General features: G+C 37.5%; 1 protein-coding gene across 1 annotated transcript; it reads right to left on the bottom strand.

Moving 5' to 3' along the window:
• Positions 1 to 702: 702 nt before the first annotated feature.
• Positions 703 to 14,180, bottom strand: LOC125467721 (probable G-protein coupled receptor 139). Its single transcript, XM_048563880.2, has 2 exons — positions 14,080 to 14,180; positions 703 to 1,619 (listed from the first exon to the last, which is right to left on the bottom strand). Exons 1-2 carry the CDS (start codon positions 14,147 to 14,149, stop codon positions 703 to 705), a joined length of 987 nt encoding a protein of 328 aa, XP_048419837.2. The 5' UTR covers positions 14,150 to 14,180.
• Positions 14,181 to 16,646: the final 2,466 nt, after the last annotated feature.

The following is a 16,646-nucleotide window of genomic DNA, read 5'->3' as shown; positions in this document are numbered from 1 at the left end:
TTCAGAAAGTTGTGCATTAACCAGTCTCTTCATAGATTAAACAAAGATAAATACAATTTAAAAGAAAAACACACTTGCACAATTCCCACTGTTAGAAGATTACATTAATTCCACGTTCTGTTCTGAGATTAAACTGTTAACAGGCTACTGGAAAGTACACTGAAAATCAAGAACTGATGAAAAGCAAAACTGCTCTTGTCCAAACTTGCCCTCATAAAGATTATTCCCACCACTTCTCTGTTAATCATCTCCTTTCTCCATCTTAGGGCATTTATGTTTCCTTTTTGATGATGTCAGGACTTTTGTGCCCAAGTTAAAACAGAACACTGCTGAAGAAATTCAGTTGTGTAGCTTTCTCTATGACTAAGGGTCTGCTAGTTAATTCACTATGGGAATGATTTTGCAGATATTCTTCTGATTAATTGCACAAAGGTGTACCATGGTTTATGACTAAATGTGGCAAAAATTCATACCTTTAATCATGCATATTGATTCTGACATCGTTTAGCTAGCAGCATCACATTCTTTTCTCACTTTTTGCAAGCCATGTTGGCTTGTGTTGCTGCATTTGCATCTTGGCATGTCATTTGATGAAAAATATGGCACTGTTGTTGTTATGTTCTTCCATGCTTCTCATTGAACCTGCAATTCTCCTTTTACTTCCCATTAATCGTAAGAAATAAATTGAAACCTCATGCAGTTTTATGATCGTACATATTTAATAAATATTGGAATTAAGAACAAAGCATATTTGAATAGAAACAGTAACTCTGCTCTGAATTTTGTTTGTGCAACTGCATAAATAAATGTATTTGTGCATGGGCTGAGAAGCTGCAGCATATATCCAATCTGTTGCATCACGACAAGAGGGTGACTGTAGTCATTGTAAAAATGTTGAGCATCGGTGAATTTTACGCATATATAATGAATAGTGGCGATTATCCAAAGCAGTATGAAGCTTGCTGATATAGCAACAAGCAAAATGATTGATTTTCTTCTGTTCTGGTCCTCTGAATCATTTTGGTGTTTATCATGCTTCTTCGCTCGCAGGCCCTTTCGAATTTTATTGGCCATTAGTATATGCCTAATTGTCAAAGCATTAAAGACAAGTATCAAAACAAAGGGTATGAATGGGGTTAAAATACTATCCATCCAGGAATATGTCACCCATGCATGTAAAGTATAGAAACTTGATTTCAATGTACAGTACCACCATACACCATTAACTATTTTCCCAGGTTCAAATACAAAGAATACTGGAATATTTTCTAAAATACTGAACATGCACACAATTGTTACAATGATGGAAGCCATTGTTTCAGTGCAATATTTAACTCTTAACCTCTGGCAGCAAATGGCTATAAATCGATCACAGGTGAAAGAAACAGTTAACCAGACTGAACAATCAATGGCTGCAAAACCAAGAATGTGCTTCAGGCTGCAAATTGTCGTGAAGTTTAGAAACGAATTTGGGAAATATGTTTCGTTGAGTTCATACAGGATTATATTGAATAGCAGGACCAGTAGATCTGCTATTGCCATGGACTTTAGATATCGAATGATGCAGGAGGAGAGGCCACACTTTCCACGAGAGAGTATGAAGATCGTCAATAAATTAGCTGAAGAAAGAGAAAATCAATCAGCTTACTTGTCCACCATAAGAATTCAGAATGCTGCAAAAGTTAGTTTTCTTTAAAAAAAAAGTACTCCTGCATATTCCTTTTTATTGTAAACCTCAAAAGTTTGAAATCCATTTTACATAAAACAGATAAATAATTTTGACACAGTTCTAGAATGTTTATCACCACTAAACTGCATAAACTTTCTTCTAAAATTTGTAGAATTGTTTTATTTGGTTGGTCAACATCAGAGGAAATATCAAAAGCATTGGTTTTGAAACCACATCCAAAATCCACCTTTGTTTTGTATTAATCAAAATTATTCCTCCTCATACTAACCCAGTTCTACTGGTTGGTCTTGAAGGCCTCATTTGTCTGATTTTCCACTGCTTTTCAATTACAGTAGGCATCACTCCAACCTGTGATCCATTACATTGCTAATAAGGTCAAACCGTATTTCTGGAACTAAAACTTTTTCTATTCCTCCTACTTCAACACATTTCACCCGACTATCCAACCTCACTTTATATCATAGAACACTTCTGTCAGTGCCATTATTTCCACATGGAATCATAGAATCATGACAGTGTTGAAGCAGGCAATTGTGCCCACTGAGTCTGCACCAACCCTCGGAACAGCATCCCACCCAAAATCACCTTACCAACCTTATTCGTAAATCTGCATTTTCCATGGCTAATCCACCCAGCCTGCACATCCCTGGACACCGTGAGCAATTTAGAATAACCAATCCACTTAACCTGCACATCTTTAGCTTGTGAGAGTGCATAGAACATAGAACAATACAGTCCAGAACAGGGTCTTCGGCCCTTGATGTTGCACCGCCCTGTGAACTAATCTAAGCCCATCCCCCTACACTATCCCATCATGATCCATCTGCTTATCCAAGGACTGTTTAAATGCCCCTGATGTGGCTGAGTTCACTACATTGGCAGGCAGGGTGTTCCACACCCTTACCACTCTCTGAGTAGAGAACCTGCCTCTGACATCTGTCTTAACTCTACCACCCCTCAATTTGTAGCTAAGCCCTCTCATACAAGCTGACATCATCATCCTCAGAAAAAGACTCTCACTGTCCACCTTATCTAATCCTCTGATCATCTTGCAAAATTACCACTTTTTCTGGCAATACTCCTTCTGAATTACTTATCTACTCATATCTCATCATCAATGATTGACTTTTCTCGTATTTCATAAAATCTTAATTTCTTTACCTGCTCCTTCTGGCACACATGAGCAAATTTTACTCATGCAAGCAAATTCTTTAAAGAGATCTAGCATGTTCTTCTCAACCAAAACCTGATCAGGTTGTATATTCTTTTGTAGATTATTTGTTCATTTTTCACAGTTTTTTCTTTACCCCTTCAACAAAACTCACAAGCTTCAAAATCTCTCCTCCCCCTACCACATCCCAAAACCAGCCCAGCTCATCCCCACCTCCCTAACCTGTCCTTCCTCCCTCCTATCCCCTCCTCCCACATCAAAAGCCACCCCAATCTCCTGCCTACTAACCTCATCCCACTCCCTTGACCTGTCTATCGTCCCTGGACAGACCTATCCCCTCCCTTACCCCGCACCTACACTCACCTTCTCTGGCTCCATCCCCAACTCTTTAACCTGTCTGTCTCCTCTCCACCTATCTTCTCCCCTATCCATCTTCTATGCGCCTCCCCCCTCTCCTTTATTTCAGAAGCCCGTTCCCCTCACTGTTTTCTGAAGAAGAGTCTAGACCCGAAATATCAGCTTTCCTGCTCCACAGAGGCTGCTTGTCCTGCTGTATTCATCCAGCTCTATATCTTGTTATCTCTTCCTCCCACCTATCCAGTCTTCCCACATCAAGCCCCACCCCCACCTCCTACCTACAAACCTCATTCCACCTCCTTGACCTGTCCCTCCTCCCTGGAATGACCTAACCCCTGTCTAACTCCCCACCTATACTCACCTTTACTGGCTCCAGCCCTGTCTATTTGACCTGTCTGTCTCCTCTCCACCTATCCTCTACTTTATCCATCTTCTATCTGCCTCCCTCTCTCTCCCTATTTAATTCACAATCCCCTTCCCCTCCCCCATTTCTGAGGAAGGGTCTTGACCTGAAATGTCAGCTTTCCTGCTCCTCTGATACTGCTTGGCCTGCTGTGTTCATCCAGCTCTCCACCTTGTTGTATAACTGATTTATCTTGTTTTCCCACATCAGTCTTCCTACTCTTTTTTTTCTGAACAACCAACACTGTGACTCCATTTTGCCTACTCTATTACAGTGAAACACTTCAACTTTTTTACTTCACTTTCTACCTCATGGGTTTCCTTTTTACCCTGTGGTAAGCTATCTTTGCTATTGTCAATGAGATTTCTATTTCCTTCACAACCCGAGGATTTTCCTTTTCCTCAATTTATATCCCTCAAAGACTGAAATTATGATGAGGAGCCAAACTTGGATTTATCAGCCAATTGATAATCTTCTGCAATTTTCATTGCTAATCATGCAGACTTAACTCTTTGCTCTTCCACATGAGTTCTCACTAATTCAGAAAGTAAATTTTTGACCTCCTCGAAAATAATCATTTGTAAGAGTGTCATATATTTGATAGCATTTCAATTTCCTTATCCTCCAAGCAAAATCACTTTATTTCATCCTTTCAATTCAATAAATATTTGGTGAGGTACCTTCCTTACATCCTAAAACCTTATCTATAGGCTTCTGGGAGCATCTGATATGTAATTAAAATGGTTTCTTTTACCTCATTATACTCCCCGAACACCTCATCTGGAAGCATTGCAAATGCCTCACTACCTCTACCTATGAATTTCATTTAGACCAACAACATCCAAATGCCCACAAGCCTTTTCAGTTGTTCAGCCATTTTCTCAAATGAAATGGAAAAGACTTCCACTTCATTCACGTCAAACTTAGGCAATATTTGGATATATTCTAACAGATACCCAACAGGCCTTTGGCTGCAATGTGATTGTTCTGTATCACAGCGCTCATCACGACTTCTACCTTTCCTCTTTATCTCTACCATTTTTAGCCGACGTTCAGTTTTCAGTTCCAACATCTGAAGTGCAAGACTGTCTCTTTCTCTCTTTTGACCTTTTAAAAAAAAAGTCCCTCTCTTCTGCTAGGGCCGCAGTTTCCGTTTTGTTTGTTCTTCCAGAGATATTCGTTCCTTGCTTCCCCCCGCTTTTAATTGCAATTCAAACTGTTTACTTTGTTTTAACCTTGCCATTGCTTCTAATTCAAGCTGTTTTGTTTTCAACTGAAGTTTAGCCATTCCCAATTATTATGAATTGTATTCACAGTCATTGTAAATACTGCACTTTTGCCAAAAATTATTTTTCGTTACCTTTCAGACCCAGGCAACTCCAAGTTCAACTTGTTTGCTAATTCCAAAAGTTTAGCCTTGCTCACTTTCTATAAAGCACCCAAAATTACTTCTTCTAACCTCAGGAAACGCTTAGCACCTGTAAAAGCAATTATTACACAAGGCACACCCTGTTTAAACCAATTGAATAAAAACAAACATTAACGCTTAGCACTTAGATAACAAGGTGTGGAGCTGGATGAACACAGCATGCCAAACAGCACCACAGGAGCTGGAAAGTTGATGTTTTGGGCCTCCATCAGAAATGGAGGAGGGGAAGAAGGTTCTGAAATAAATAGGGAGAGAGGAGGAGGCGGAGTAAAGATGGATAGAGGAGAAGATAGGTGGAGAAGAGATGGACAGGTAAGAGAGGCGGGGATGGAGCCAGTGAAGGTGAGAGTAAGTGGGGAGGTAGGGAGGAGCTAGGTCAGTCCAGGGAGGATGGACAGCTCAAGGGGGCAGGATGAGGTTAATAGGTATGATTACAAGAAACATCAGCTTTCCTGCTCCTAAGATGCTGCTTGGCCTGCTGTGTTCATCCAGCTCCACACCTTGCTATCTTGGATTCTCCAGCATCTGCAGTTCCTATTATCTCTGATGCAATTTTAACCCCACTGTGAATCCTCTTCTAACATGAAGAATATACCCCCCTTCCTCCAGACAAACCTCAGGGAATCTCTCTCTCACTGCAACTCCCTTGTAATCCTACACCTTTGTTATCTCAGATTCTCCAGCATCTGCAGTTCCTATTATCACTAACGCTTACCACTGACAGCCTTTGAGTCAAATAATCCAAAATCTAATGTGGATTTGAAATATTGACATCGGATGAGTCTCCAGTTCGTTAAGGACGAGAAAAAAAACCTTCTCAAAACATGCAAATGAGATTCCCCTCGATATTAACGTTTTATTATTTAAAGGCAAGTGCCACACGTTGCATTTGGGATACAATTCAATTTGTCAAAATACCTGACTTGAAGCAAAACACACTTTATTCATACATGACAGTTAAAATGCAAAAAAAAATGAAATAAGAACAGGAATTATTTATCTCTAATGGAAAGCTTAACATAACAGTGGATTATTTGACCAGTAAACAGCAACTGTTCCAATATAGTAGCATCCCATAAACACACTCTTGGCAAAGGCAAATTCAGTAACATAGATTGTCTCACATGCACTCCTAACAGCAGGTACAGACACAAGCTTTTTGCTGTAATACAGAGAAGGACAACAACTTTCACATCCAGCTTAGATATCCCAACAACTGTTCAAAGCTGAACTAAAACTCTGGTTCTGTGGGGAGCTTTAACCCACCCACTCAGGCTGCTACTATTGTTCCAACTTTAAAGAAAATCTCACAAACATTTTACTTTATTTGTTTGAAGCACACTGTTTAGTGCCTCTGTATCAACATTTCTGTATTTAAGAAAAGGACAAAATGCACCTCTTAAAGCACAGCGTCATCACACCTAGTATTACCTTTTTTGCCTCCTGCACTTTTACTCACAGATGTTCCAATGCATACATATGTGTCAAGACAGAATACTTGGAATGGTGGCACATGTAGAATGGCAGCTTACAAATATTGAAATGTCAGAGTGTTCCGTGTTGAGGTCAAATTGCATTACAAAATTTATGGATGGCTTGAATGAGGAAACTTAATGGATGAAAGCCACATTAGTGGATATCATAAAATTAAGACATGGTGAAAATTACTCAAAAAGACTGGAGATGAATGTTATTATGTTCACTGAGACGACAAAAACTTAGCAGAAATAGTATCACGCCAGAACATGTGAAGTTATACCTGTTTTTCAGGAAGATTTAAGCTATTGTATATTGTTTAGATCGATAAATTCTTTAAAAAGTTCTGTGGAAAGGATTTTAGAATCTGCTTGCACAAATCACAAAAAAGCTAGCATCCATATTTGGGATTTATTTATGAAGTGAAATGAAAAGTTAATATTTACTTCAAGGAGAATGAATATAAAATAGACAGGTCTTATTGCTACAGTACAGGACACATTTCAAAGCACAGCAGGAATAATCTGAACAGTATTGATTCCATTATCAAAGAAATGGTATTCAGGCACTGGAGACATTCCAAAGAATATTCAGCAGACTGATACCAGGTACTGACTTGTCAGCAGAGGTTGATTAGGTTGTGCCCATACTCAATGAGCTGAGAAGAATGAAGGATAGCCATGCAAGGAGTTTAGCGAACATAAGAGTTCAACTGAAGAAAGATTGCTTTCCCTTCTGGGAAATTCTGTGACCGGACAGCATAGTGTCAGAGTATGGGGTTGTCCATTTGAGACATTGATGAGATGGAATTTTGTGTCTCAAATGACAGTGAATATAACTGAGCACCAGTGATTGGCCTGTTACCAAGAACTGTCACTTGATTGCACATTTGATTACACTTACTGTGGCTTTATTGATGATCATGGATTGAATTACAGAACAGAATTTGGCTGGGGTTTCGATTTGCCCTGGGTTTTTTTTGTCTCTGAACAAGAAATGGTGAAACAATTCAAGATTTTAAAGCAGATACCAGCATTGTGGTTGCAATGTAACTAATTACCTCAGGAAATAGCAAGTTCTGGACACATGAGTACAATTGCTGTATGCATTTTCTTTTGTGGGTTATTGATATAGAGTGTGTTAATAGGGATTTCAGATGGAGACTGAACTGTGCCATCCATTCAGTGCAACTGACGGCAGGTTGGTACAAACTCCACAGAGTTATACTTTGAATGGTGTGTCCTGCTCACTTATTACCAAGGGTTTGAATCTTTCTTAATCTACTCAATGATGAAACATAAATGCCAATGCATTTAGCAACTGATCAGCCACCATTTGATGCAAGGAATTACTGATCATCATCTTTCATTACAAGTAGCAACTAATGATCTACATTTTTATAAACTCTACTGGACTGTTCATGACTACATGTTGTCAGAGCCCTCGTTCAGGACTTCCTGTGTTTCACCTCATTATTGTAATTCAGTTAAGCTCCTCTTCGTTCATTTCCTGATTTATAGCTATTGCTGGAATATTTTGAATCGTTAATGGTGAAGACAAGAGTATTTTTGTTTCGCTGCACACTGACAGGTCCAATAGACTTTCTATTGTTCATTTCCGTTATTTGACAATGCTCAAAATATTTACATTCATCACTAGCACTGAATTGCTTGCTCTTCCCATTTACTAAGGTGTCTTTTTAGTTTTGTGCTTTATTGTATAGCTAGACAGGCGAAATTTGTTCACCATGTTTGACAGGCTTTAATTTCTAGTTTAAAAATTGCTGAATCTGTACCCAAGATCCAAATTTAATGGAATTATTTAGTGGATCGTGCAGAGTGCCCTGAATACAGAATCACCCTTAAATAGAGATGCCAAGCAATGGTGGGATCGAAGTAGATTCGTGGCGCTGGCAGAAACATGTTTGGACCACTGCAATACCCGACAACGTCGGTGGTGTCTGCTTTGGTGATTTGTTTTGAGGACTCTTAGTCATGAGGGAGTCAATGGAGGCTCCGACATGTGGCAATATTCACCAGCAGTGGGACAGTAAGAGGTTTCGTTCCTGGTCACCAGGTCCATGAACCATGACAGAACACAACAAAAATCACAGTAAAATTAGAGACTTATTTCTTTATTTCTTCATTTTTCTGCCTTTATATTTTATGTTATCATTTATTTCTTCTGCATTGTAAGAATGAAGATACTATACAGCACTTTTCACTCTATTTTGTAACAAGATACACATGACAATAAATGAATGTTTTTTTTGTTTAATCTTCATTCAATATATCGAATATCAAGTTCAACGTTGCTGCATTTGTTTTTGTTGATTTATTCACTGTTGCCATACAGTAACATTCTAAGCATTTGTTTCTCAGCAACACCAGATTAATGGTCTTTTCTTGACTATAGAAGTATACAACCACACAGCTTTTGAGCAGGATACGGCTATCCTCCCATTCGACCCTGCTCCGCTTTTCGGTGAAATTGTTGCTGATCTCCACCTCAATACTTCGTCCGTTTTTTTTCCATACCCTTTCATCACTTTAGCCCTAAGAAATTCATAAAGCTCCTTCTTGAAAACATTAAAAGTTTTGGCCAAACTGCTTCTGTACCAGACAGTTCCACAAGCACACCATGATCTGGTTTGAAGAAATTTCTCTCTTCTTGTCCGAAATGCCTACCATGTATCCTTAGACTGTGGTCCCGATTCTGTAATCATTGGTCACCGGGAAAAATCTCCCTGTATTTACTCTATTTAATCCTCTTAAAAATTTATATATATTACGATGAGATTTCTCCCCATTCTTCTAAACTCAAATGCGCATCGCCCTAACAAGTCCAGACTCCCTTTCAGCCCAATCCTTTCATCGCGGAAATCAGACTGGTAAATCTTCGTTCCACTCTCTTCATAGCCAGTGAATCCTCCCTCAGCTAAGAAGACCAAAACTGCACACTGTACTCCAGGTGTACTCTCAACAAGACGCTGAATAATTGTAGCAAGACGTAACTTCTCATGTTCCTGAGTACTCTCGCTGTGAAGACGACACTTCATTTGCCCTCTTCACCATCTGCTGCACCTACGCACCCACTTTCAGTGGCTGCCTGAATGGTCACAAAATCATCCCTTTTCTACAATCTATCGCCATTCAGATGATATTCAACCTTTTTGTGTTTTATTTTGTTCCGACAGCCGATAAGCCCTTTTTCACACTATGCGCCATTCTGCCTTGCATTTGCTCATTCATCCAATGCGTCTGTGTCGTACTGAAGCATCTTCATTCTCCTCACAGTTCACCTTCCCACGCATTGTACTCTTGTTAGCAAACTTGGAGATCAGTTTAGTTTCCTCGTCGAAATCAGCAACGGAGGTACCCGACTAGTCACTTCCTGGCAGAGGCAGCAACTTCACTCTGCTTGTCGTTTAGATTACACTGGAAAATGTAGTTAAATTTGACTGTGGTTCACATTTTAAGATAGAACGTACTGATCTCTGATAATGTCCTGCGATACGGCAGAGAACGTGCTGAGGACTGTCTTTCATTGCAAGAGAGGAGATACCAGTGGCTGTCTGTTTTGCAGTGTCAGCGGGAACGTACTGGATTATGATTTGCGCGTCATAGTGTGAGAGGGTGCGAGCTCCGATTGTAATTTACATTGTCAGATGAAACGTGCTTATGTATGCTTGTGGTTTAATATAAAAGAGGGAAAGTACATCACGCTGACTTGTGGTTACAGTGTAAGCAGTAATATAATTAACTCTCTGTGGTGCACAGTGCAAGTTGGAAACTGCTGAGCACTCAATGGAGTTTACAGTATGAGAGGACGTACTTGCCTCTAACTGCCGTTTACAGTATGAGAGGGAAAGTAATTAGCTCTTTCTTGTTCTTCAAGTTAAGAAGGAATATATTCAGCTCTATTTATGGTCTACTTTATAATTGTGAACGTGCTTCTTTCTGACAGAGGATCTACCATAAGTCCATAAGACGTAGTAGCAGATAGAGATCATTCAACCTGTCAGATCTGCTCTTTTTCCTTAATGCCTTCGATTTCCTTACTGATTGAGAATCTGTCATTTTCCACCTTGAATATACTTAACGACCCAACATTTAAATCTTTCTGCAGTAAAGAATGACTAGATTTTCTCCCATGTGAGATGAGAGCTTTCTCCTATTTCCTATCTTAACAGTGGGAACCTATTTTCTGAGACTATGTCCTTGAAACCTATGCTCTTCCAGAAGGGATAGAAACTTTTCGGCATCCGCTGTGTCTTCACTGAAGGGGACAGGGCAGTTGCGAGGTACAAAATGCGAGGAAAATTTAGAAGGTTTATCCATTAGTTAATCATGTTTTTATACATCAAGGAGGGGTAAATTAATTTAATGAATCTAGGATGTGGTGACGGTTAATTTGGGGATGGGTAAAGATGAAAAACCTACTTTATTAATGGGGCCGTAGTAAAGATCTCTGAATCAGAACCAAAACTTACATGGAAGCATGGAGGACCATATAACGTGAGCTTTTCCAAAAGACACAATGACACTAAAGGAAGATTCTAAACTGAATTTAGTTCGGAAAATTCATCCTGGTAATATTGCCATATATGTAAATTAATTGTAATTTTATCAGGACAGGGTTTTTTGGTTTTTTTTAAAGCAAGTTGTACAACCAACTAGAGAGCACGCATATTAAAACTGATATTGAACCACAATAGAGACTTGAATGACGATATTATAATGAAGCACTCATTTTAGCCACGGTCATAATTAAATGTACATTTCAGATTGAGGAAGAAAAGACAAGGCCATAGACTATTTTATTTCAAATTAAATATTGGCAATTATGAGCGCGTGCAATCAGAGCTGGAAAAGATTAGTCAGTAAATTAGACTACTCGATTGTTCAAAGAAGATACAGTGAAGTGTAACTAACGGGATGTTTCTGAATACGGACAATTATAAAAGACTCGAAGATTTTTTAGTCAATGGACCCAATATCACCATTGATCAGGTAAGTCAAACAACATAAAACTTGATGAAAGAGCATATACTTTTTGCAACAACAGTTACAATAGTTGCCACGACAAAAGATTGGACATAATATGTAAAAGAAAAACAATTAAAACTCCGAGGCAAAAAACAGTGAAAAATGGATCACAAGGGGATAGCCAGAAATACATATTATAAAGATATTTTGAAGTAACATCGATATTTACAAGGAATGAAATAATTAATAAAGTCAACTTTCCTCCACAGGAATTTCTTCTGGAGAATTCATAATGGAAAAGAAAATAACGGTGTGTGAATTATTCATATATTCGGTATTAGTCTTGATTAATGAGGATCTAAGTATTTACTGAAAACAAATGCACGTCATGATATCTAAGGGAGGAATTTGGAAGTGTTATAGCCAACAAAAGAGTGATACTACATAATCTGTTGGCACCTGGATGGAAAGTGTACAGATATTAATGCATCTCATGTTAGGACCTTAAAAGGAATAACAGGAGAAATGATTGATGCACGTTTTTAAAAAAAAAAATGATGTTTGACTACCTCAATATAGGCAACGTCCTATTCAGGGATAATATTAAGTAGACTTTCTTTGATCAAACGACTGAAACAGTGCACTTAAGAAGAACACTTCTTAAAGGATAGATGTTCGCAGGCTACAATTTCAAAGTGCTGGGTTAATTTAGAGAAATTAGTGTGGATGTGTGCAACGTAATGCAGGAGATCTGTTAGACAGTGCCATGTGTTAGGAATTACTGGGAGACAGTGGATGTATTAAATTTTGGAAATCTGTTCAACAATGTTCCATATCAAAATGCGCTGCATGAAATAAAAGCTCGTGGCATGGCGGGTCACATGTTGGAATGGAAAGAATGTAGGCTGGTTAATAGGCAGTGTAGCATAGGGTCAAATCTGTTGTTTCTGCTTAGCAATCTGTAAAAACAATGGTGTGGAAAAGGGATCATGTTGCAAACTTAAAGGCTTTCCATTTGTGTCAATAGAAAATTCATATACATAGCAGATGGAAAATAATGACCCAAATAGAAAATAACTTATATTAACCACTGTTTCTGAAATGTTGGGTACAACTGGAGAGGTAATAGAAACTCAAAACAAGTCAGGTGCAATTTCTTCAATGTCTTGAAAAATTATCAACAAACTATTTTGATTCATAACGGGACAATATGATTAAGGAACTTAACTTATGCAAAAATAATAAAAATATGTTTAAAGAGAGGAAGAAATATTTGGACTGAAGGAAAGAGAAGGCAAGAATGCCATATACGTGGATAAGTAATATTTTCTTCATTTTTATTCTCAATTAATAATTGAAAGTGAATTTAAAGGCCTTCTATAATAATGAAGTTGAATATCCATTGGAAGCAACGTTGTTTGGGAAAAGCGAAACTGTGTCAGGTCATTAAAAGTACACATGGATTAGATTGATAAAGCGGCTTCCAATTGTTTACTTTAATTACTGATGAATTTTTCATTAAGTTACCATTTTCAGGTTTCATAAGGAATTAAATATCTGGGCACAACTGTACTATTATCCCTGTAACTGGATTTAACATTGTTCTAATTATTTATTGAATTTATATATTAAAAAGATGGACAATGTTATCTTATTGCTGTATATTCCAACAAAGGCCAACTCAAATTCATGGCTATGAATGTGCTTGTGTGTATGTGCTTTCTTGCCTATTTTGGTTGGACACGAGACAACTCACATCCACCACATTAGTCAAATTCTAGCAGTACTGCTAAATACCTTACCTTTGAAGCAAGTGGGTGAAACACATTGTGTTTGTGTTTTGAAAGGAACGTTTTTAATGATCAATGTTGTCAGTTTAACGAACAAATATCCAGGAGTATTTTCTAGCATATTATTTTACGGTCTCAATTCCATTGGAGAATAAATTCAGCTTACAGATACACGCACAAAAACTTAACTCACACATTAAAACAAATAATTAGCGATGAGAATGCAAAATTAACCTTTCAAAATCATGAAGCCATATTTTTAATTATTGTTTTCCTGGAACGTTGCCAATATACATTTTATTGCACAAAGTACATACAGATGACATCCATACACAAGAATCAATTAAACTATTGAATTTGAATGACTTTCATTGAAATTAGGATGACTTCCTTCAGGAAGAATTCCAAACTTAGTATAGTCTATGTTAGAGCAAATGTCACAGATTTCATTCAAAATTATTTTCATAAAAAACATATGCTAGATTATGGGATGTAATTGTCATTATAACAAATAATGCTTGCCATTCCTGGAAATGTCATAAAACAAAAAGATATTTTGTAATGTTTCTGATTTTTAACCTACAATGAACTATGTGCCTTCTGAATATTATTCTGCAAGTGTTGAAATTGGATGCACCTATACTTGATCATTTAATCCTGTAACTTGGCTGAATAGAAAACAGGTTTAAAAAGTCGAAATCGTTGAACAACCATGCAATGCAGCAATTATCTCACACATTAGCTGTGTTAAACAGGAAAGATCCATTTAACTTACCAGGAACACCAACGATGGCCAGAATAGGATAGTAAATACCTTCAATCTGAGCTGTAATTGGCCGCCCCATTTTCTACAGTGGTCACCATTAACGCTGATCGACCAACAGGTAGATGAGAAGAATTAAAAGCAGCAAATAATTTATAGTTGAGAGACATCTCACGAGAATTGATTTGGCACAGAAGAGCCACAGCTGTTTGAGCAAATAGAGTAGCAGCTGAAATAGAATGATAAACTTAAATATAATGACATAGTCAACGATATTGTGTTGAAAATTAAATTCTGCAACAAAAATAGGTAAAATTAAAAGAAATAATTGCAAAGTCATTCAGCTGACACTTCATATTCTGAAACACGTTTTACTATTTTCAAGGAAGCAATTATAATATCTGTGCTAAGCATGAAAGAGGTCGATGCACTCAGTTAACAATAGATTTTATTCACTTTTCGTTCTGTGTATTCTGTGTCAAATAACTTGGGCAGGTGATATATCTTTTCCACATGTTTTCTGACTATTTTTAATTATAAACTTACTGTTAGTTTTCTATTTGTTGTTCATGGCATCTTTTTTGTGTTTTCTTTACACTATTCATATTAATTTTCTGACAATTCAAATTCCCTAGCTGGTTCCAAAGAAAATATGCAAATCATAATTTCTTGTTTCCCAGGTATAGACCCATCATCTTTGAATCAATGGAGCCCAATTCCCTCCTAAACACATTTTTGACTACAAAAGTTGGAAACTGCTTTCTATCACATTTCCAACTTAAACTACATTCATAAATATTTGTCCCGTCGAAGATTAACAAATATATGATTGAATCCAAGGACATAAATGTCTTTTGTACACAGTACCCTAATTATTCATTTGACCATTGCATCTGACACTGCAGACATGATATAGTTAATCTATCATTTTCCATTTTCCTCACCCTTTAGGCCGGTGTAACACTGCCATTCACATCACTGTCTTCAGGTGTTATTTGTACTCAAAGTGCATTTGACTTCATTTGTTTTGGTTTGAGGCAATGTTCAAGTTCAAATTAATGATCATGCCACACTTATTTATTTCTACTCTTCCAACATTCAAAATGCTCTTTTATGGTTGTACTCCTCCAATGCTAGCCACTGTGCAATTACTAAGTATTTTTTTTCCACTGTTAATGATTATCGCTTCAAGTGTAAAGCATAGAATTTTCTTCCTCAGCATTTCCATGCCTATCATTGATGCCCAAATTTGTCATAATTTTCCGTTGTGCACTACAAAATCTTGCCTCCTATTGTGTGCAGGCATTGCCATCAGGCCTTCACTGTAGACAAAGTGATTCTTCCCTGAAATTTTCTATGCTGTACATAGCTTCATTGGAGCAAGAAGAGGGTAAAATAACTTGTAACACACAATAAGAAGGAAACAATGCTGTAGAAGGGGAAGTGAAGTCAGGCGAGGAAGATAAAGAGCAGTAAAAATCTCTCCAACCTTGCAAAAACTTCTTGGCCAATGATGGGATGCTACCAAGTTAAATATGTTTTTCTTTTGATTATATCCAACAACACATCACTTTAGCCGTTCACATTAAGCAAGCTACTGAATGCAACGAACCAGCTGCATAAGTAAATCAAGCATTAAGTTTGATTCTGCAACTGGGTGACAATAGCTGGATAAGCCGATGTATTCGAATAATTAATTGACAGTCAACTTACGAATTTTAGGCAGGAACACAATATTATGCATTTGTGTCTAATGGGGGCTATATATAGTAATACACAGGATGGTGTTCAATTTTTACAATTACAAAAAGTCCACCGAACAGGCCTGCTTCAACTAAAAGAAAAAAAATGACATTCACTGGTTTAATTCTCACAACAATGACGTTACCAGTCTGAGTCAATATATCTCGGTGGAAGTGTATACTAAAACTATCATATGACTGTGAATCTAACTAAAATTTTCCACTCTAGGCCACAACACCTTATAAATAAGCATCTACTCACCAACAATTCAAATGTTTCTTCCTGTACTTCTATTCTTGTGAATAGTTCTGCAAAGTGCAAGGTAAATAGCTTTAACAAAATGTTTTTGTTTCAGCATTACTTCAGTTCGTGTCTATCAAATGCTAAATGAAACTTTGTGAACATAACAGATCAATTAACATTAATATGTGTAGTTCATTAGATAATACTAAACAGCCCCAAGAATAGATACCTTACTAGATTGCCCATTTTTTTCCGTGAAGAGTATGCTGGAATGTGATAGTCCAGTTGAAGGGCTTCTTTCATGAAAGACGAAATATTCTACTTTCCAACATTTCCATATTGTGTTTGCTAGAGCGACTTATGAAATTTCATTCCATTAACAGGGGAACACAACATCACCAAGTTACTGACATCACCAAGCTGAAAGCAAAAGATGTGCAGTATCTGGTTTAAATAAAAATATGACTGATGGAAGAATAGAGCCATCAAATTAACTTATGTTGTAGAAGCTATTTAGGCAATTCGAGTTCTGTCCAAAACATGAAAATGTCTCGGACATAATTCACTTGACAGAGCATGCTCATATGATTTGT

The sequence above is a fragment of the Stegostoma tigrinum genome, chromosome 34 (genome assembly GCF_030684315.1).
Source record: "Stegostoma tigrinum isolate sSteTig4 chromosome 34, sSteTig4.hap1, whole genome shotgun sequence".
NCBI classification, from domain to species: domain Eukaryota; kingdom Metazoa; phylum Chordata; class Chondrichthyes; order Orectolobiformes; family Stegostomatidae; genus Stegostoma; species Stegostoma tigrinum.
This window is presented reverse-complemented; position numbering and strand designations above follow the sequence as displayed.

Excerpts from the sequence above, each read along its gene's own strand:
- LOC125467721 (XM_048563880.2), bottom strand. The coding sequence starts at position 14,149 with ATGGGGCGGCCAATTACAGCTCAGATTGAAGGTATTTACTATCCTATT. Across the intron at positions 1,620-14,079 it reads GGCCATCGTTGGTGTTCCTG|CTAATTTATTGACGATCTTC; the intron begins GTAAGTTAAATG and ends CTCTTTCTTCAG.